The sequence below is a fragment of the Scatophagus argus genome, chromosome 9, assembly GCF_020382885.2.
Source record: "Scatophagus argus isolate fScaArg1 chromosome 9, fScaArg1.pri, whole genome shotgun sequence".
NCBI lineage: Eukaryota > Metazoa > Chordata > Actinopteri > Scatophagidae > Scatophagus > Scatophagus argus.
The window spans coordinates 15,077,790-15,100,121 of NC_058501.1; the positions used below are offsets into that span (position 1 = coordinate 15,077,790).

General features: G+C 41.4%; 2 protein-coding genes across 4 annotated transcripts in view; one reads left to right on the forward strand and one right to left on the reverse strand.

Annotated features, from left to right (window-relative positions):
* Positions 1-22,332, forward strand: part of adam22 (ADAM metallopeptidase domain 22) — a 58,071-nt gene that overhangs the window by 32,422 nt on the left and 3,317 nt on the right. The window contains exons 7-31 of one of the 3 annotated variants that reach the window (XM_046398453.1): positions 4,573-4,639; positions 4,801-4,877; positions 5,499-5,573; positions 6,093-6,164; positions 7,821-7,987; positions 8,080-8,164; positions 8,466-8,556; positions 8,645-8,696; positions 12,131-12,230; positions 12,323-12,394; positions 12,721-12,813; positions 13,198-13,278; positions 13,374-13,424; positions 13,524-13,587; positions 13,683-13,788; positions 13,878-13,997; positions 14,220-14,388; positions 15,393-15,504; positions 16,287-16,377; positions 16,581-16,634; positions 17,173-17,373; positions 17,807-17,907; positions 18,050-18,116; positions 19,445-19,534; positions 21,898-22,021. In XM_046398453.1, coding sequence (XP_046254409.1) covers positions 4,573-4,639; positions 4,801-4,877; positions 5,499-5,573; positions 6,093-6,164; positions 7,821-7,987; positions 8,080-8,164; positions 8,466-8,556; positions 8,645-8,696; positions 12,131-12,230; positions 12,323-12,394; positions 12,721-12,813; positions 13,198-13,278; positions 13,374-13,424; positions 13,524-13,587; positions 13,683-13,788; positions 13,878-13,997; positions 14,220-14,388; positions 15,393-15,504; positions 16,287-16,377; positions 16,581-16,634; positions 17,173-17,373; positions 17,807-17,907; positions 18,050-18,116; positions 19,445-19,534; positions 21,898-22,021 — 2,382 coding nt within the window. The remainder of the gene's footprint in view (positions 1-4,572; positions 4,640-4,800; positions 4,878-5,498; positions 5,574-6,092; positions 6,165-7,820; positions 7,988-8,079; positions 8,165-8,465; positions 8,557-8,644; positions 8,697-12,130; positions 12,231-12,322; positions 12,395-12,720; positions 12,814-13,197; positions 13,279-13,373; positions 13,425-13,523; positions 13,588-13,682; positions 13,789-13,877; positions 13,998-14,219; positions 14,389-15,392; positions 15,505-16,286; positions 16,378-16,580; positions 16,635-17,172; positions 17,374-17,806; positions 17,908-18,049; positions 18,117-19,444; positions 19,535-21,897; positions 22,022-22,332) is intronic. The other 2 variants (XM_046398451.1, XM_046398452.1) reach the window with 2 other exon arrangements.
* Positions 190-3,932, reverse strand: cldn12 (claudin 12). The gene is made up of 3 exons (XM_046398457.1): positions 3,776-3,932; positions 2,261-2,518; positions 190-2,157 (listed from the first exon to the last, which is right to left on the reverse strand). The coding sequence occupies exons 2-3, from the start codon at positions 2,477-2,479 to the stop codon at positions 1,345-1,347; spliced, it is 1,032 nt and encodes a 343-aa protein (XP_046254413.1). The 5' UTR covers positions 2,480-2,518; positions 3,776-3,932; the 3' UTR covers positions 190-1,344.

The window sequence follows — 22,332 nt, forward strand, 5'->3', positions numbered from 1 at the left end:
GAGCTGCTTCTCTTTCCCAGTTTCTGTTTCAGTCAGGCTGAAATGTTGCTCAGTGGGTGTGGATGGACACATTGCTTGTCTTCTTTTCTTTCAGGATAAATGAGATTGATTGTGAGCCTATGTTTGTAGTAACTGCACATAAATCCCTTTTGCCTCTGTTAGCACAGCACATACACAAGTACGAAGACACACTGTGATTTGTTTTAATAATAAAAAAAAAGATTACAGTGTAGAAAAACATGACATCATTGACATCAACTTTGTAAACTAACAAGATGAAAAAACATTAGACATTGAAGAAATGTTGATCAGTGCTCATTATACAAAACAAAAGGCAATGGGTTTGTCTTAATCACAAGTATTACCATCACTAAACAACTTCATGATGTTACACTTCCAGCTAAGTTAAGCAAAATTTTAATCATCAGATCAATCAGCTGACGTGTAGTGTAGATAACGCGCCCCAAAGTTCTTGCCATTTCTTTGTGTTTTTAACATCCGCAAATTTCTTAGTGATTATGAAGTGAGATGTTATAAAATATTCCAGGCTAACAAAGTCAGTGAACAAAAGCAATGTAAACTGGCACAGTTATACACATAATTAGTGCTTTAGAGACAATAACAGCTCCTCTTCAAAAGGATACTGTGACATTACAACAATATAATAACAGTTCATGTTAGGCAACAGGTGAATCGGTTAGTAGTTGTGTCAATTCAGACCCGCAGCATTTAAAGTAGCTGACAGTCAGTGTTATTTTCAGTAGTGACAAAAGCCCCTCCTGTACTGTCAACATGACACAGCAAAAATGACAAGTCATATGAGTAGGTATGTACAGTGCTGGACATAAACAAATGTAACTGAAAAATATAATTTTACTGACTAGCTGTCACTAGCTTTTTGGCAGTCAGAACCATGTTTAATGCAAAGTCAAGAGAGGGAATTTACATAAAACCAAATGCTAGTAACCATTTACTTACAGCCAGTAATGAATAAAGCTATGCAATTTAAGTGTCTTTCAGAATTTTTACAGAAAATAGTGTTATTTTCTTCCCTTTCTATAACACTTACATGTGCTGAGTACAGCGTTGTTTACAGTGATACTTTAGTGACCTTTATTTTAAAGAAAACTCATCCTTCATATACTACCTCCAGGGTGTCATTTCAATTTTGCCTACTTACAGACCTGGACTGTCGGCCTGTATTCTTGAAGCCATCACTCTCTGCGCTGTAAACAGCTTTCCTATTATTAACTTTCATCTATCATACTGTATTAGTTTTGTCAGTAGTGAACTTCATGGAGGTTCATGGACTTCAATGTGCCGACGATGTTGGCTTTTCTTCTCTTACTGTCCCTGCGTCAGCACGGGAATGTCGATCTCTATGGCAGACATCCGCGAGCGGGAAGAGTAGCGGTGGCCTGCGTAGCTGGACGCATAACCCTGAGACGGAGCGTAGCTCTGTGAAGGTGCATAGCTCTGTGAGGGAGCATAGCTGTAGGCCTGAGTCCCCCCCACCTCTGAACCATATCCCTCTGGAGCAGAAATCTGAGACATGTACACCTGTGGCGGTGCAGGGGCCACCACACTTGGCGCGTACCCTTGGGCAGGCACATACGGTTGGGCATCAATCACTGTGGGAGGATAGCTCTGTGGTGGGAAGGGCTGAGGACCATAAACTGGGGAAGGAGGATACCCGTTGGCAGTGAGAGGCTGGGTGGACAGAGAAGTAGGCATGGAGGGCAGGGGCAACCAGAAGGGTGAAGGCAACTTTTTACACATACAGTACCACATGAACATCAGGAGGGAAGCAAGCATTAGCCCTCCAGAGCAGCCTATAGATACATACACAGCAAAGCCATCAGAGAAAATGTGGTCGTATCTGATGTTCATTTCCTTGGTGCGGAACAGGAACCATACTGAGGGTGCAATGGCTATAGCTCCCCCGAGGAACAGGAACATCCCAGCCACCAGGTGACAACCTGCACTGTTGACCAGGAATCTGATGGTCTTAATATCCGGTTCAGGCTTGTCTGAGCAGCAGCATGTCTTGCACATTCCTGACATGGACAGCAGCAAGGCTATAGAGCCGAGCAGCAGGCCTGTAGGAAGACAGAACTGCAGGAGTCGCAGATCTAGCTGGTCCACTTTAGAGTACCACTGGAAACACAAGAAGACGTGATTTCTGTTAGAGGACAGTTTGGGACATACCTTTAAAGGGAAAAAACATAAGCAGAAGAGAGCAAATTTCTCAAAGCAATACCTCTGAATCATAGTAGTAACATCCTGAATAGCCATCCTGTTTCACACATTTAGTCCACAGCCCATCATACACGCTGATATTCTTGGCATTACGATTGAAAGTAACAAGTCTTGTTATACGCCACTGTGGGATTGACGCTGCCACAGCGATTCCTCCTACAGACACAAAGGCAATGATGAAGGCAAAAGCGTTGGTGGCATGGATGTCCCGGCACGACATGGCGGATGCTGACAGGAACTGAGGCCACGAGGATTGTTCCTGTTTGAACAGATAACGAGACAAAGTCAGACAGAAAGAAGTAGCTGATCAGTGCAGTGGAAAGTGATGGGGCCAGAATCTGACTGTAGTAAATACTTTCCCTGCTCACACAACTAATGATCACAAGAAAAAGGCATGAGTATACAGCTTTCTCCAGCTGGCCCAATTACTACTGAAGTAAGCTAACTGTGCCGCAGAATGACCTGGCTATGGGCAACCCCTCTGTATTTCAATTCACCACAGTGTGTTTGACCCAGTATCTACTGTCCCCAAGAAACAATGCTCTCATTTCATTAGCAAACAAAGTGGGAATGACCTGGGGGCTGGGCTCGCAGAGCAGGAGTGTCTACAGTGTAGCGCAGTACACAGACAGTACAGTTAAACAATGAGCAATTGAATGTAGATGCTTAGGGTTTCTTTAAGTGATGGCAGCAGTGACTGAGCACGGTTGTGAGGAAACTTAATTTGAAACTCCTACATATCGTTTTATCATCACATCGATATATTTGCATGTCGGCGCATACAAACTTAAGCCAACAAAATATTTTCTGCCTTCAGCTGATGCAAAATGCAGCCAATCGCTATTTAACAAATTAAGAGTGAGCAGCTCAGATCATCCCTTGCTCTGGCTGCTTCACTGATCAGTCAGGTTAATTGTCTAAACTGTTCAACCTCTTTAATATTATTTTGTTTTCCTTGATCATTAATTCGCTCACCTCTGAAGTCCTGAAATTCTCGTTTGTTCATTGTTGATTAGGTTTTCAATAAAGGACATAAAAACACCTCGACTAGACTGTGACAATATAATTAACAACCGATAGTACACTGAAATTTTGAGAATAACTTTCACATCATAACCGAGTAATAACAGGTATTTAGGAAGGTATTAGCTTCAAATGCTTGCCAGATGACGTTAGTCATTTAGGCTAACCGTTTGAGTAGTTTCACCAGCTGCTTAGCTGTTAGCTAATTCAGTATACACAACGCTAGCTCTTAGAGCCCGTTGACTTTAAGCCGCGGTATTTATATATACATCTATTAAAGTTTTTTTCCACTAAAATTCGCTAAACAAGAATTGTGTAGCATGAATGGGATCACTAGTCACCAATTAATGCTAACGTCAGGCTAGTTAGATACATTAGCGAGCTAGCTAGCTGATGGCTAAAAAGGTAGCATGACAACAACCTGTTGCGTCCCCAGTACCTCAGTGTAAAAACTCAAAGCAACGATAACTACGTTAAACAGAGACTAATATACCTTATTCTTCCAGCTTGTCAATCACGTTTAGATCGACGAGGGTGGCATGTCAGCCAAGCTCCTTTGCTCACTTAGACCTTAAACAAACCACAGCCTTTACACTGAGCGTAAACAGGATGTGGAGACGACAAAAACGCCCTCAGTGTTGCCTCGCAGGTGGTTCACGCATGCGTTGCCCTTATCCTCCTTCACCAGCATCTCCTAAAATGATTCTGGTCACAGAAACAAGAGGTTGAGGTGATGACATTACTCATAGATTGCAAATTGAAAATAGATAAAATAAGGAAGTATGCGAAATAGCCAGAGAATAGATAAAATATTGTCCGAAATAGATTAAAAGTGTTGAAATAGGCTACATCCTTGCACCGTAATAAGCAAAACATTTCAGTCGGTCTGCTATTGACATTCAAGTAGAATAGCAGCAGTAAATATTTTGTAAGGAAGCAGGGGGCGACCACTATTCTATTTAAACCCTCTTTAACATTTCTTTTCATAACAACCATATGATATCGTGCTTCTGTCCCTATTGTACTCTCTGAAGTACTTCTTGTTGCCAGATGCAAATACAGCAATCCCCCCCTCAGATGTGTTTGCATGAGTGCAATGTTAACACAATGGGTAGATTTCTCAGTCAAAGTGCTGGTCACCAATACAGATTAAATTAATCACACAAGCAACGCTAATAATTTTCAGATGCTCTACCTCAGGTGAAGTTGAACACAACTATCTGACTCCATCTACATATTGTATGCTTGGCTGGGATCTGAGATTGAATTCCTCTTACTTGTGTCTTTCAGGGGGATGTTCGCATTCATATGATCTATAGATCTGCAGGACAAGAAGGATTTAACGGTTTCCTCGATGGTAAGATGATGATTGAGATCTTAGGGAGAAATTTAATATATCATTGATATTTATTTACAAAATATTATTTTTCTGTATTCGTGTTAAGTATAAAAATTGCCTTTGTTTGAGATAGGTACTGTATATGAATACTGATTTCAATGAATGTGTCTTTTTCCCAGGTGACCTTCCAGAGCCGCCTTTTCCCAGCCCTCCATTTCCTGGGTCAAAAGTAGTTCACAGGAGAAAAAAGAGACAGGTATGACTCCTCTGCAGGCATATTTGTTGGCAAAATTGTCATCATTAGCAGAGGGATGCTGATGGACTGGTGCTGACTTCACTTTATGACGTCCACATTTGTTTATCTGAATGCAAAGATAAAGAGATAATTATGCTCCTGATGCTGTTTGTCCAAACGCAATTACGATGTTTCCTGCCCGTATGTTTTATGTTAATTCTCAGAGCTAAAGAGAGAGCTGTTTTCTCACTCTCCTCCTACACACAACAGCTCCCCACTCCTCTCTCTTCTTCTTTTTCATGAAATATTTACCTTGGGAGAAGAGGCTGCTTCCAGCCTCGTCTTTTCTCAGATGCAGTCGGATGTCTGTTGCTGTCTGTCTCTTATTCCTCAGAGCTGCTCTCATCTTTATTTGGAATTTGGAGAACAGACAAACCTGGTTTAGCCTCGCAAAGTTCATCCTTATTGATTTGTTGTTTCTTTTCTTTTCTCTGTGACGCATGCATGAGACATGAATTGGTCTTTATGTTTGCTGTGTGCTGCTCTGAAGTTGTCCTTCAGTCCCAGTTGAGAAAAACTAGAAAATGGGTGTGTGTCTTTTCTTGAATAAGAAAACTGGCAAACTGTGTTGTTTCTTCCCAGGTCCATCATTTGTCACGAAGCGTAGAGAATGAGACCAAATACATCGAGTTGATGGTGATCAATGACCATTTAATGGTAAGCTTTTAATTAAATAGGTATGGTATGGCTATCCATTTATGTTAGAGCATTTTCTGTAAATGTACAAAACAGCAACCCTGTTAGAAATTTATTATTCTGAGGCTACAGTATGCCTGTGTTTATTGTACCTGCCCCTTTACCTTCAAATGCAAGCTCTCTGCCCAAACATTACAGTTAGATTATTATTAGAGTTTGTAGTACAGGATGCTGGCGGGACAAGAGTCAACACTATAAATGAAGTACTGTAAGTGCTTGCACTCTTGAGGTACTCCAAATGTGACCTTCATTGTGCATAAAACAGACTGTTTTGAGCCAAATGGCCCAGTTTAAAATCCAGTGGGCCTGAAATCATTTTATCCACAATAAATGTGATATTTGGAGCAAATCAAATGTGCAAACACTGGCTCCTCTGATACATTTAAGTGTCTTAAAATGAATTTGTTCTAGATTATGATTCCCACTTTTATTTGTCTCCTCTCTATCCCTCTGTGTCTCTCTCTCTTTCTCTGTCTTCAGTACAAGAAGCATCGGCTTTCTGTTGGGCACACGAATAACTATGCTAAGTCAGTGGTCAATATGGCTGACATGGTAAGAATTGTATTGATCTTCTTCTTGGAAAGCTTGCCACAAGCACTCCTAGGTATTGGAAGTGAGCGCACATTGCACTGATTTCTCATTTAACCAACCTCACTCTCTACATTTAAATCCTCTCATGACCCATAATATGCTGTGAGCGGCCATTAACCAGTCAGTCACGAGTTTTCAGGTTTCAGAGGACTGAAACAACAGTGGCTGTACTGAGGCAGATATTTCCATGTTTCATCATTTGTAGCCACATCTGTGTGCTGTGCTACTGAAATCTGACCTGCTACAGGGTCATGACTGTAAGCTGATAGGCTGTTGAAGTTGGAGAAAGGTCATGCTTTTTGTCGTGTCCTTGAAGAGGATCATATGAAGCAGTCTCTATTTGGGAAGTGCATGTTAATTTCCATGTACAAGTGTAGTGGCCATTTTCCCCAGAGTATGTACTGCTGCCACAGCACAGTCACAGCAATTGCTTATATGTTATATGCCTGTGAATATTCTCATTCATCCAGGTCATGGTTATCTCAAGGAAATTCAATCGAATGCAACTGGACTTAGTTATTTGTCTTTGTCTTTTCAAAGACAAATAACTAAGTCCAGTTGCATTCGATTGAATTTCCTTGAGATATATGTTATATATGTAATATACCGAGAAATCTGTCACCACGGATACTGATGGATGCCATGTTTATTCAGCTGTTAAGTATATGAGTATAACTGTATAACATTCCCCAAACAGTTAGCATGTATAGAGCAAATAGTATGTTCCCTTTCTCTGATTGGTGTGTTCATGTAAGAGGTATTGTAAAGGTCAGGATTAAACTTCCACACTCAAAAAAAATTTGGACTAAAAATTATGGTTCATTTTATTTCTCTTTTAAACTCATTCTGTGATTTTAATCCCTCCATGAAAAGACAGTGTAAGAAACATGTAGCTAAAAAATGTATGTGCACGACTGAAGTAATGTTTAAAAAGCATCAAGGCTGAACAGAAATATATGTTATGCTTCCTTCGTCGTGCTGCACCCACGCACCAACTGGTTTGGGACATTTCTCGCTCCAGTTTGTGCTTTTCTTATTCATCACCTTTACTTTTGAGTCACAGAGCTGAGCATCTTATATTCTGTAAAATTAATACACAAAAGATTGCTGGTCAATTCTTTTTCTGAAAATTTGATGCTTCGAGAAGGAGACAAACGCTAGGACGGCTCTTAACATGATCAAACCGAGGTGGAGCAGATAGCGTGTGCTTCTGAACCACGCACACATCAGCGATCGCTTCCTCTTTGCTCTGTCAGTTTTGTCTTGAGACTGTTGGCATTGAGCTTAAACGAAGAGGCTTTTGCTCTTGTCCTCTCCTCTGCTGTTTGCCTGGCCCGGTACCCCCCACAGATTTCCATCTTATGAAAGCAAATATTATTATTTGCCATCCGGTTTGCTCCCTGTACGTCCTTCAAACTGTTAACCTTGTTGACTCTGTCTAGCTGCCTGTAATGTGCTGCTGTCTGCATCAGGATCGTATTCATACTGATACCAACCGTCGCTGTCAGTTTTAATGAAAAAACGATCACGCTGTGTCATTTGTTTCTATTTTATTTTGTTTTACTTTTGAACTTCAGAAAATAACTTACTGGTATTTCATTTTCTTTAACTTCCCAGATTTTCAAGGAACAGCTTAATACTCGGATCGTGCTGGTCGCAATGGAAACGTGGTCAGCCGATAACAAGTTCAACATTGACGATGACCCCATGGTGACACTCAGGGAGTTCATGAAGTATCGAAAAGACTTCATCAAGGAGAAATGCGACTCTGTGCACCTCTTTTCGTGAGTCTTAATATTTAAAAAGGATTTCCTTGCGTACTTGATGCTCCAGCATCTTTTTTACTAAACACTTTTTTATTAACCTTCCATATCAGGGGGAACCGATTTCATAGCAGCTGGGGAGGAGCTTCCTACATGGGAGGAGTTTGCTCCCTCACTAAAGGAGGGGGAGTCAATGAGGTGAGTGTTGAACCATAAATTTATGATTACAGGTTTCTCAAATCCCCAGTATTCATGTTCAGTTCACTATTCATTTGATAGAGAATATAAATAACATGGAGTACAGCTGTATTGGCACTAAACCCACATTGAGCATCACCAGCATGCTCTTGCTACAGAGGCATGTTTAAATTTTTCATATTTCAATATTTTGTAGCCATTCAGTTCTTTTATTCTACTTAAAGGATTAATCTAATGTTTTATTTTGTTTTTGTAAGGTTCTTTGTTTCAAACTTTTTCTGTCCATCTGTCTCTTCATCAGTACGGGAAAACAGATGAGATGGCCATAACTCTCGCTCAGTCTCTTGGACAGAACATTGGCATCTTCTCAGACAAGAAGAGGATCCTCAATGGTGTGCAGTTAACCCTTACTGAGTCCCTTATTTCTTCTTTTTATGCGATGGGGACATGTCAGTGTGTGTGTGTGTTTTTTCTTTCCAGGCGAGTGCAAGTGTGATGATCGTTGGTCAGGCTGTATCATGGATGATGTCGGGTAAGTCTCTTCATTACCTTAAAGCCAGAATTAATGATGAGTCAGAGTTTTGCTAACAACGTCAGAGTTCAGTGTGTACAGTGTGTGTGTGCTGCACTTTGACTTTAATGTTAACATCAGTTTGTTTGCTCCAAAATTTATGTGGTATTTTAAATGGATGGGAATTTTCACTGAGGGGTCAAATGAAATCTGGTTTATAATTTGAGGTAGGATACTGTGTATGTTGCACATATGCATTTTATATATCACATTTTAATAACATTGTATGATCTTTATAAACATAAATGTTTGCTTACAGCAGGTTCATTTTACTTATGTCATTTGTAAGGTACCATGCATGATATTAAAAATTTGATATATTGTACCAGATTAGCTTGAAGCTGAAGAGCAGCACAAAAAAAAAGAAAGACAAACAGGATTTGTGATACAAAGTCACACACAGCAGAACAACACACACACCACATCACAACAACTGTGTGTTAGACAGACTATTTGGGTTTTCTAAAATATCACCTGTTTATCAGGCTAAATATGCTGAATTCAATACCTCCCATGTGTTATTGCAGTTTGATAATTCACCACTAGGGGTCAGCCTATGTTTATCCTCCATATGGCTGTTTGGAGGTTGTTGTTTTTTTAATATAACTCCACTGGGAATCTTTCAGCAGTAATGTCTTATATAATCTGTTCCTGGCTAAGATTAGAAGATTGGTGATAAATCAGCCTGTGTGTATTTTATGTTTCCGGTTTCATGCAGAAATCATGACACTGTTTGTCTTAAAAATGTGTCTGTGTACATCTGCAGTGTACATACTGTACAAGCTTGTCATTGTGCCACTGTGAGCATATGGAAGTGACTGTGCGTTGTGTCTTCGATGTGTGTGTGTGTGTGTGTGTGTGTATACCTCCCTTCTTAAATACTTCTCACATTCCCCCTCTATCCCGAATGGGACAGCAGGTGAGCAGAAGCTTGGCTAGAACGTTGCCTGTGCTGTTTTGAACCAGCTGGCTGCCTCGGAGTGGTTGTCCGTCATCACAACCTTTCCCATTTCATCCAACAGCACTACAGCCGCTGTGGCCCCACTTCACGTTTTTATTCTAATGATATGAACAAATACAGTTTGATGTCCCTTTATTATACACCGACTGTATTTTTCATAATCATTTTTTGGACAATTTTACATGAACTTTTTGTGTATGCTTCTGTTTTTGGCAGATGTCACCAGTTGATCAAACAAAAAAACTTAATTAATTTGCTCAGTCTAATAATTAAGAGGCGTCTTCTCCCTCCTGCTCGCTGATAGTCAGGACGTTTCATTAGTTCTTTTTGTCCACGTCTAACCGATTGATACAGTCTGCAATGTCATTCTCATCTCAGGCCAGTATTTGTCTCATTTCCCTGCAGTACAATCCCTGTCTAACACTCCCTGTCCAGATTCTGCTCTGTTGGGTTTCCATAATAAACCTGCTTTAATGTCATGTGGTCACATGACAGAAGACAGGTGACTCTGCGCTCTTATGAGTCTGTCACCTGTGAATGGACCTGGCCCAGATCTGGATTCTCTAAAATAACGTCAATGGTATTTCAGACGCTTGTACTCAATGAGCTTAGTCATGTCCACTGAAGGACGTTTCTTTTTAATCCCCCAGCACCTGCATGTCTGTTCAGCCTAACCTGATTACTACTAATAACTTTTTTCTTGTTGACACTTTACACAGGGTTTAGCTACTGTGCGTGTGTTTGTGTGTATGTGTGCGGATTTGTCTGCAATGTATGTATATGAATACATACGCTGCATGCAGTTTATTATGGGCACAACTAAATCTAGTATGGATATGGCAATTAGAACAGTACTTAGAGGAAAGAAATGACTGGGCAGGCGAGTCAGAACTTTAGTTTTACATATATTTTGCCGATTTCCTTTCTCTTCTCTTCTCATGAAAGAATGGATTTTGCCATGAACAAAACAAGGCAGTTATAATATTTTAAATTAATTATCTTATGATTTAATCAAGTATAGAGTAACAAGTACATGCAGACAAGACATTACTAATTACCTTGTGAAATTCAGCACTAATGCAGAGACAAGGAAGGAAGGAAGGAAGGAAAGAAAGGAATGTGTGAATTAAGCCTTTTCTGCATACATGATGTGCCCCACATAATTAATTAGATAAATCTACTCACCAAAGCCAAATAATGCAGTACCATTTCTGTTAATCTCTTGGACTACGTATGTTGATTCCATTGTCTGATGTGCTGTGAGATGAAAAGTCTGTTGTAGCTGAGCAGCATCAGTCCACATGGTAATGATTGTACTTCTTCTGGTGACCAGTGAACCATTCAAGCATGTTTCATCTTTGTTTCAACTTTCAACCTCTTTTTACTGTTTAAGAAGCAGGATAAACACTACAAGATTTTGACAAGATTAAGCAAATTTAAAAGTCAAAGATATCATTCCCATGTGACAGACGGAATAACTTTAAACATGATTAGTTGAGGAAATCTACCTGAAATATTGTAGTGTATTTCACCCATCATCCAAGTGTCATAACTGGCTCCTTATACAGCTGTTATCCCTGTAGGTGGCTCCATTTAGGGTCATTTCATATCAAATAATGATGACCTCTCACGGTGCCCAGCTCTCATTGAGTCAGTCTGTTATTGCATTGTCTCCTGTGTCAGCCCTGATGAGCTGCCCCACCAGAAACCAGCAGCATAATCAGCATTAAGCCTGATAATAACATTTAAGTGCTGCTCAGGTTTGGCTTGACGCAGTTAAGAGCATCAGAATGAACACAGGACATTTGATTGTAACAGATTTGCTTCAATACTTGAGATGCTGATTGGGCTCCAGGTGAATGTACCATCAAGCTGTTTTTTTATATTTTTGCTGTGAGTAAATCAACACAATCGCATGAAGCATTTAAGAGCTGATGATGCCTTGATTTCTGTTCTCTGAGTATCTCGGGAACAATTGTTCAACATTGATGTGTCTGTATAATCGACACAGTGTCACATGATAATGCAATAACTGTTCAAAAGTGAATCATCCGCAATATTCAAGCTCATTTACAGGACAAATTCATCATCCATTTACATCCTACATATACCTCTGTATGATCCTCACAATCCCAAGCCATACTGTATGCCTGTATACCTCCATGTTATAGTAAGGATCTCTTCTGAACTGTAAGTACAGTAAACCTGTGAAAAAAACTGAAATAATCATGTGTCTGTAAGGAAATACATTTTTTTTTAATTAAATATGACCAAACCTGCAAACCTGGCATTAACTGTAGCGCTGAAATTAAATACAAAGTACGGAGTAAGTAAGTCCAATTGTGTGGGTAAAAAACATGTTTTTCCCCACCAATGGAGAGCAAGCTCCCTTCCTTTCTGTCACTATTATCTGAGCATGCTCTGGCATTTGCAGTTTCTACCTGCCCAAGAGGTTCTCCGACTGCAACGTGGAGGAGTACCATAACTTTCTAAACAGCGGTGGAGGAGCCTGTCTGTTCAACAAACCCCTGAAGGTGTGTGATAGTCACACAAACAACACATTCTCACATATGTGCATGTGTCTCCTTAGTAGTTTGAATGCTAATTCTGCTCTTTTCGCCCTCAGCTGTTGGACCCTCCAGTGTGTGGAAATGGATTTTTAGAACCAGGAGAGGAGTGTGACTGTGGCAGCCCGGCGGTAAGCTTCAGCACTGTAGTGGATGGATGCTAATAGATAAATGCATGTGCTATGCCAAAGGGTGACTGCATAAATATCCAAGATCAAAGTGATGGGCTCATTACCCTGCGATAAAACCTGTCAGACTTTGTCTAATCAGAGGTAATTTAAAGCAATGAAGTAATTTCATTGGAGAAATCAAGGCAGCGTTACCAGTTATTGCATGATCGTAGAGTTTGTCCACAGGGATCTCTGTCTAAATGGATTATAATGTTTGATGAGATAATGTCTTACATCAAATTGAAAAGAAGACACCTGAGAGTAGTTTCTGTTTGTTTGTCTTATAGGAGTGCGCCAGAGAGGGAGGAGCCTGCTGTAACAAATGCACCCTGACTCAAGGCTCCAAGTGTAGCAACGGACTCTGCTGCAACAACTGCCAGGTACAGCACAGCAACACCTTTACACCTCTGCTGGGATGCTCATGGCGCTGGGCTGAAGGAAGAGTCCTTAAAGAGTTTTTTTATTGGTCATTTCCACTTGGATTTATTTAAATTCTACACTTCTTTGATTTTAAAACAGCTAACAAAGAAAATGAGGTCATAATTACGATAGAGATGCTGCAAAAACTGAGCCCAACTCGAACAATAAGTGACAATAAGTTTAAGCCACTTTTTCTCTGACTCTACTAAATCAAAAATGCCATCAAAAACCCAACAGCCTTTTAACACTCTTAATTAATGAGTGAATGAAAGTTGCCGAGCTCGATGGGAACGCAGGCTCGTCGTAGAAGCTGTTTGTTTGATCTTTACTGTATGCTGCGGCAGATGGAGTTCATGGGAGTTGTGTGCAGAGATGCAGTGAATGACTGTGACATCCCAGAGAACTGCACAGGCAACTCCAGCCAGGTGAGCATGAGTTTCCACCCACTGTAGCTATAAACTGTACATCACAGTACATCACAGCATCTCTGAGGCCTTCTTTGTTTTTGTTCTTTTCCCAGTGTCCACCAAATGTGCACAAGATGGATGGCTACACGTGTGAAAAGGACCAAGTTAGATTATTTGACAGTATTTTGCATTTTTTGGAAGAAGAAAACATGCCTTTACTTCTGCACGGGTCACATTTTGTGACACTATATTTCTCTCTACAGGGTCGCTGCTTCAATGGAAGGTGCAAAACCAAAGACAGACAGTGCAAGTACATCTGGGGAGAGAGTAAGTGTAACATTCCTGTGAGCAACTTGTGAACGTGTTTCTTCCATGATTAAACACCCTAATGTTCGCTGGGTTTCACTGTGTGTCTCTCTCAGAGGCAACAGCAGCTGACAAGTTCTGTTACGAGAAGCTAAACATTGAAGGGACGGAGAAAGGAAACTGTGGGAAGGACAAGGACACCTGGATCCAGTGTAACAAACAGTGAGTCCAGTCCTTTCTGAACCCTTTCTCACTGCTGTTGTCATCTTACTTTTCTCTCTGTGACTCCTGGTTGCATTTTTGTGTTTCAGGGATGTTCATTGCGGGTACCTGCTGTGCTCCAACATCTCACCTGCCCCACGACTGGGAGAGCTGCAGGGAGGGCTGACCTCCTTCTCCGTAGCCCGACACAGTGCTTCTCTTGACTGCAGGTGCACGTCATGGAGGAAAATTACCTCCTAAAATACTCAAAGCCCAAGCCAACAGGCTGAGAAAGCCTCTTTGTGATGTGCCTTCTCTGTTCTCGTTTAGTCCTCTGATTCTCTAATTGCAGCCGCACAGCTTTAGTTTAGCTCACATGCAGTCTACCGTATTGGCAGACAATGGCCTCATGTATAGTCGTCTTCACATTAAGTGCTGTGTTTGTTGTTCAGTGGTGCTCACGTGCTGATCGATGGAGACACTGACCTGGGATACGTCGAGGACGGGACAGCCTGTGGGACAGACCGCATTTGTTTCAATCACAAATGTCTCCCCATCCAACAGTTTAACTTTAGCACCTGCCCCGGGACCACCGACAAGGCCGTCTGCTCCGGGCACGGGGTATTCACACACACACACACACACACACACACTCTCAGCTGAAGCTGTGATCATGATTAGGTCAGGGTTATGTTGGCTTTCTGATCTATTGATTTGGTATTTCCATAGTGTCAGATGTCAGTGTTCCCGTATCTGTGTATACACCAATAACACATTACTCTTGACTTCTTATAGTGAGTGCTCTGTCACACAACATTTGTAGGCCAGCTGGCCATCTACCTTGGATCACATCCGACTGTAAACTTAAGATACAATTCAGGAAAACTCAGAAGTCTTTTCAATGATTCAATAATCTTGTACATTAGACCCTGACAGGATTAAGTTCCCCTTTTCTCTCTCAAAACTCGCTTGAATTCAGAGTGAAAGTATTGGCTCAAAATTGTTTATATGGTCCTTTAATTTTTATGGCTAATATATCTGTCTAAGAAATATGCATATTAAACTGTATTACAAGAGATCCTGACAGGTTGAGAAACAAAGTGGAGTTTTGCCCACATCCTCTAATGCTATCCAACTTAACTCCTGTTTCAAGGATAATTTTGCTTGCTCTTCTTCTTACAAATGTCTTTATCCACTGCCATTTTCCTACAAGTGCCCAATCAATACTGTGCATGTGCAACTCTTAACAGAGATGAGAAACAAGAAAAAAAATTGCTCACTCCTTAGTTACTTTCACCGGCTTCTGGGATGATAGATGTGTAAAACTGGGCAAATGGGAAAGTAACTTGTTAGGTGGTAGATGGTATTTTCCTTTCCCCTGGCAGGAAGGAAGTCCTGATTGTTGAGCCCTAATATAAGGGGCAGTAGCAAATTATTTGTTGACAGGCAACAAATGAGCGGCACAAAATATTTTAGTAGCAAGGAAGTCAATCTGACAAGTAAGTATTGACATAAAATGTTTGCTATTAACATTTTTAGGTAAGAAATATCAAAAATCTGAGACCTCACAGTCGTGGGACAAATCATGTGGGTTTTTTTAGCTGTGCACTTTGTTCTTGCTGTAGGTGTGCAGTAATGATCTGAAGTGTGTGTGTTACCTGGGCTGGGCAGGAGAGGACTGTAACTCCACGTCTCCACTCAGCTATCTCGTGGTGGGACCCACTGCTTCAGTTTCAGGTAGAGATGTTGACGCTTTCACTGTTTGTTGCCTGTAGCTGCTGTTCCCTTCATCTCACATTTTCTGCACCTCTTCATCCTTTTCTTCGTTTGCTCTTCTCTGCTTTCCATCGCTGACCTTCTACCTCAACTCTTTCCGCCCCGCTTCTCATCTCTTTCAACGCGTCTTTTTTAAATTCCTCCCATTCGAAAATGTTGTGTTGCGTATTTTTTTTGTCGTCTCATTATTTTAGCTTCTGTGTTGAGTTCATGTCGGCTCATTAAAACCAGCTCTGTTTGTATTCACTGAACCATGCATGTCATTCTTTTTGTTTGTCATTATTTTCACACTCATTCTTTGTCGACAGGCTGATGTCTTTGACGGAGTGACTTGAGGTCAGATTTGAGTTCCTTTTCACTGTATTTGTCCTGTCTTTGATGTAATTTCCTGGTCCTCTTCCTCTCTCACCCCAACTTCAGCTCACCTCGGTCAGTTCATTCTGACTACTATTGACATAAGAAATGAGCAGTTTTCTATGTTGTCCTGAATGGGAACATACTGCAGATGTACGTTCCCCTCAGAGTAGTAGTACTAAGGGGTGACAGCAGTTTGGTTGTTCTCAGTTTTGTCCTCCTTGTTCTCCTCTTCCACTTTTCCTGCTAAATGTACTGTGATTTTGTGTACTGCTGCAGTGCTTTGTGGTTTGTGTATCCCCTTGTGTCCACGTGTTTCAGGAAACAACAGACACACGTCCAATTAACACACATTTGGTTCCCCGCTCTCTTCTCTTCCTGTGTCTCAGGTATCACCAGCACCAACATCATCATCGGGGCCATCGTAGGCTCCATCCTCTTCCTCGCCCTCATTATGGCTGTTACAGCCTGGTGTTACAAGTGAGTGTCACTGCAGCCTACATGTGTGATATTTCAAACCAGCGGTGGTCGGGCTCCCCACCGGGGATTGCTGGGAGAAATCTGAGGGGTTGTGACCCAGGAGATGATTACAACAACACTTGGAATCACTGCTTTATATTATGCAATGGATTTGACATAAGTTGCATTACTGTTGGGCTCAAAAGACTTGCTTCTCTTCACAGGAGCTACAGACAGAGACGTTACGTTGAGTCTGAGGTTCACCGAAGATTCTGCCGGTTTGCTCACTTTAACTCTTTTTTCGCTGTTGTGTTGCGTTGTTTTACGTGACGGTGCTGTGGTGTGTTATGTGATATGCTATGAGAGTTACTGATCTCTCAGTATTATTTCCTTACACAAACAAAAACCTTAATAATATTTTGTATGCATGTTTTTTTTTTTTATGTTTTGCCACAGTGGCTCTAATAGTCCAGGGTTAATAATCGTAAATATTTGATTGCAACAGAATCCTTAAATGAACCAAAAGCCAAGACCTACATTACAAATCAGCTTTATGGGAGGAAAATACCCTCACTGTCTTGTAAAAAGACAAGTGGTGAAAGAAGAACTGAAATCCTTTTGTCAAGTCAAACTTACAATACAGCAATGTTAATTTTTTTCTTTTAGTCAATTTTGTGAAAGTATTATCATTAACATGTAGTTAAGGTATCAAATGTGAGTGCAAATAATTTATTGGTCATCATAAATGAGTGATAAATGACTTTGTAAAACTTTCCACTGTCATTTGCTATCTAAAACATCCTTCTGGATTTGCAGGCAAATGCCCCCAGGTGACTATGTTACAAAGCCTGGGGATGCAGACTCATTTTACAGTGACATGCCTCCGGGTGTCAGCACAAACTCCGGCTGCAGCTCCAAGAAGAGGTCAGCCTGCCTGTCGCACCTGCAGATTTGCACCTTGTCCTTCACTCCTTCCATCCCATCCATTTCTCAGAACATCTCACTGTTTGGCTTCAGGTGTGCCATCTCATCATCACTCATTCATTTGCTGCCAAAGTGTGTGTGTGTGTGTTGCAGTCTGTAAATCACTGGTGTGTCATTGGGTGTTCATATCACGCCTTGTTACCATCATGGCTTTCATTGTGCATCTCTTTCTGCTGAACTGAACCAAAATGTTCAGATTTATGAGCATTTTGTTGGTGGAGAGTCGAGCAGAAAATACCTCAGTACTACTTTGTATTATCATTTCACATTCACATGTTTTGCAGCTCATAATGTTGCCATCTGCTGCAATGAGGTCCTCATATTCTCTTTTATTTACACCAGCCTCTCCCTCATCTCCGCCAATACAACAGGAGCAGAACAGCCATTAGTGATTTGTAGAGGCTTAGAAGAATGATGTTGTGCTGATAATATTCTGTCTGTACTGTGTGTGTGTGTGTGTGTGTAGATCCAACGGCCTATCCCACTCATGGAGTGAGAGAATCCCTGATGCCAAACACATCTCTGACATCTGTGAAAATGGGAGACCGAGGAGCAACTCGTGGCAAGGTAACGTCCCCCAGTTGTCCAATTTTGTTTATAAATAATGTAGATAATACTTGAATTAAACATCACCTCCTCAGTAAATATTTTGCGTGCAATAGTAAATAACTGTGCTTAAAGTGTGTGTTTATGTTCTGTTTCTCTCCAGGAAATCTGAGCGGTAATCGTAAGAAACTGAGAGGAAAGAAGTTCCGTGCTCGCTCTAACTCCACAGAGTAAGTCCCTTCTCGCAAGTCGCTCGTGTTGTGAGGGGGTCCATGGACGCTGAAAGTGAGACGTGCAGATGAAGGGAAACTCTAGTGAAAAACAGACCTAATCAGGTTTATTTGAAGGATGAAGCTGGTATTATTCTTTATTTTGTATTTCATATGTCAGCGAAGCCCATGAAAACAATCAAAACAAACTCCTACTAAGTTCCTTTCCTATCGCACTGAGTCTTAAGGCCAGTGTTTCCTATTGAAGATGCAAATCATTAAAAGAACAGGTCACAGTTACATATATCTATAATCTGTGTAACTATAAATATAAAGTTTCATTGAAATAATGTCATTAAACAGCTGTGCTTTTTCTCAGGCAGGAGCAAATAGTCTGTTTGTCGAAAACTATTTTTACCTGAGGATTAATACACGATTGGTCTGTCACAAAACAAACTGCAATGCCCGAGCTCATTGTAATGAAGGAGCATGTCAGTGTGTGTGTTTTAATAGTGTTTGAACAACCATGGAGCTCTGTGGCACAGGGGGATACCTGATATCTGGCTTTGGCTACACAAACAGCACATTTCACTTGGATCAGTTTATTGTTGCTTTTGGTCTTTTCATGAGATTTGTTGACAATAAGAAAATAAAGAACACGATTGTCTTTATCCTTTAAAACTGTAGCATCACTGTAGAAAAAAGCTCCACAGGAAATACTTCCCTGGAATTTAGGAATCAGAGATGGAGACAGGTATAAAGAGTATGTTACCCTGAGCCTCACAAGACGGCGAGATCACGTTGTCTATCACAGTGTGAACTCTCAGCTCTTGAAATCCGTTAAACTGTGCACAAATATGCATATATGCCTGTCAACTGTAAATGAACAATGTGCATCGGCTGCCGCCCAGCCTGGCGTCTTGGTTTGTTTGTTATATGCATATGAAATAGACTGCAGTGCATCTGTTCTCACTGCCAGCATGAGACTGACTGAGCGGCGAGACGCTAACTGCTTGGAATGACGTGACTTGTAACCAGTATGCAAGTGAGCCTGTACACGACACAGTTGTTTGTGATTTTCATGGTGCCGTTTTCATCTGAAACCAAACACAGGTCTGTCTGCCATCTTCTCACCATTTTCTCGATTGCATCCTGGTGTTTGTTCAGGATATCTTTGCTCTGCTCTGCTTTCCTAAAATATTTCCTCTTCCTCTCTCCCCTCCCCCAACACTTGCTTATTTCTGGAGATTTTGTCTTAAATTTCCTTTCCTTTCCTTCTTTTTCTCTCTTCCCCCCCCCTCCCTCCTTGTGTTGTGTCCATCCCCCCACCCTCACTCCCACTCCCACAGGTATTTAACCCCTCGCTCCAATACAGAGTTTTATGATGTAACTAAATGGGTAGAAGATGTGAATAGAAACACTCAAGGACCTTACCTTAGGTATTACCTCAGACCATGTCCCGTACCTCACACGCTTGTCTAAAACCCCCCTCACTTTTGGTTTGATTTTTGGCTTGGTCAAGGAAAGTAACAGTTAGCTCCAATCTGGTCTCATATTTTAAACGAAGCGTCATCGACAGCTGGCATGTTGCAACTTGGAGCTCTTAAAAAGGGTCGCTGCTGAAATTATTGAGATTTCTCTGCTTTACGTTGTAATATATCCTATTTGATATCATTCCTCCTTTTACTTTGAGTGACGACTTATTTCCTTTTTGATCGGCTTTTGCAGAGTTTTCTTTTCGGCAAATCATTCTGCTGTATTGTATTGATGATGGCTCTTACTGCCTGTGCTAGTGTTACAGTTACAATACAATCATGTCCTTCCTAATTTCTCCTTATTCCCTTCTTTGCTCCCCCCTCCCCAGTCTCTTGTTGCCTCTGCATGTTGTGTGTTGTTCTGTCAGTGAGCGTCTGTGTGCCGGTCCTGCCTCCCTGCCACTGACCTCACATGCATCGAGTGTGATGTCACTGCCGAGCCAAACATGTTGGGCGCTGCGCTGACATCATCGCTGTGCTGCTGTAGGCCACCACTCCGATTGTGTCTAAGGTCTATAGATAATCACAAACTGAAGCCACGAGGTTTACGTGACAACAACAAGAGAGCTGAGCGTCTTTTCACCTCCACAAACTAAACGTCACCAAACAGTCAGTCAGCGCTGTGATCTATAGACCTTCACTGTGTCCAGAAGCACATTTCCGCCCCTCCCACCTCTTACTACTGAGGGACAGAAACAGGGGTGGAGAGGTGTGGAGGTGCACATGGCGGAGCCCTGGTTCCACAACTAAAACAAATTTTTCTCACTGACAGTTTATATAACTGACTGTTTTATTTGCAGCACTTAAATCGGTACAAAGCGCTCCTGATTGAAATGTCACTACAAGAAAGTAACATTAAAGTAAAGTAAAGTGGGTACAAAGCACTTTACAAGGCTACTGCATTAAGTAAACAATCGGCAAGCTTAAAATTCTGTTGCTTATGGCACTACTTAAAATAGGATTTGAACCTTGTAGGATACAGCATTTTTATAGATCATGAACTTTTTGCTTTTTTTCAATGTGGACAGAGAAAGTTATACAACATGATGTTAATGAGGAACAAAGGCCGCCAGGCTAGGGACTCTGTGAAGCTGTACTCCTGCACTGGGGTGCTTTAAGCTAAATGCCAAAGTCAGCATGATCTCAGAATGATTTAATGTGTTAGCATGCAAACATTTGGTAATCATCACCAAAAAAAAATTACAGCTGAAGCTGACTGGAATGTCTTGTCTAGTTTTGAAGTTATTTTGTCATGAAATCCAAAGTATTGGACAAATTGTAATTTTGACCTGATGATGGCACTAGATAACTTGTTTGTTCCCTGAAGTTGTTACAATTCATGCTCATGTGGATGTGAACATTTGTCATGACAATCCATCCATAATCATCCCCCTCAAACCACAAACGTGCACCTCATGTCAGAGCAAGAAGAACAAAAGCCCTCCAGGGACTATGAATATAATTTATCAAGTATATGTTGAGATAATTCAAGCTCGGCCAACACGAGGAGAAGCTTTATTATCTGGAACCAGTGGTGCACCCACCTCCCCACTCTCTCCACTACTTAGACCACTCCAGGTGTTTCCCATCATCACACAGCAGTGGTGCTGTTGTCTGGCTGTTTCACTAGACAGGTTCTCACCCAGCTCCGGTCTGGTCTGCCTTCCCACTCACCTCATCATACTTCCTGCTCCCAGCATTTAAACGTGGGCACACACACACACACACACACTGATCCAACTCTTGTAAACTACACACCATCTCAGGGGGCAGCAGAGGTTACCTTTAGCAGCATGCTTTTTCTAAATCAGTGGCTGAAGGTGAATTTCTGCCGATTCTGGTTTGTGTGTCAGTGCACGACAATAGAAACAGTAATGCTGAGCAAGGTGAAGCATGCGAGGTGTAGGAAACTATGGCAGGGCCCATACTGCTGCTGGGAACTGTGCACTGCTGTGTGCAGAGGTTGTCCCTAAAGGCTGAGCTCTGGTTACACTCGTTCATTTTCTTTTACCAGATTGAATGATTTGTCTTTGGTGAGCGTTGATAAGAGCTTTTAAGATCAACCTCTCTCTGTAGGAATGTGAAAAGGGAAAAATTAGAGTAGCTCAAGGAGGATGTTGCCCAAAGTCACAGATCTAACATTGGCTCAGCTTCCTGAAATCACTCCCCTCATTTATCTATCTGTGTCTTTGGCCAACTTAATCCCAAACCAACCAGAGCACAATAAAAGGCAATATTTTAATAATGTCACTTCCTCTTTTCCTCAGGACGCTATCCCCTGCCAAGTCTCCCACTTCCTCTACAGGATCTATTGCATCCAGCAGGAGATACCCGTACCCCATGCCTCCCCTTCCAGACGACCAGAGGAAAGCCAACAGGCAGAGTGCCAGGGCAAGTATCAATCAGGAACACACAAAATACAGGAGGTCTTATGGGTTACTGATTATCTTCAATTTATGAAGTGAGTAGATCTTTTACCCCAGACTGAGCTGCTGACCTGCTGGAGCTGAATATTATCTTGGACCTTTAGCTTAAGCTGAATGCTGACTGAAATTCTGTGTATTTTTTTCTAATGCCAGGATATGCCAGACGGTATGATATTTTTGCCTTTTCAGATGGTCACTATTTCTGTTTAGGTGCTTATAGAGTCCTGAATTGTTGCCATGACTTGGCAAAGAGACGAGTCAGACTACATATTCATA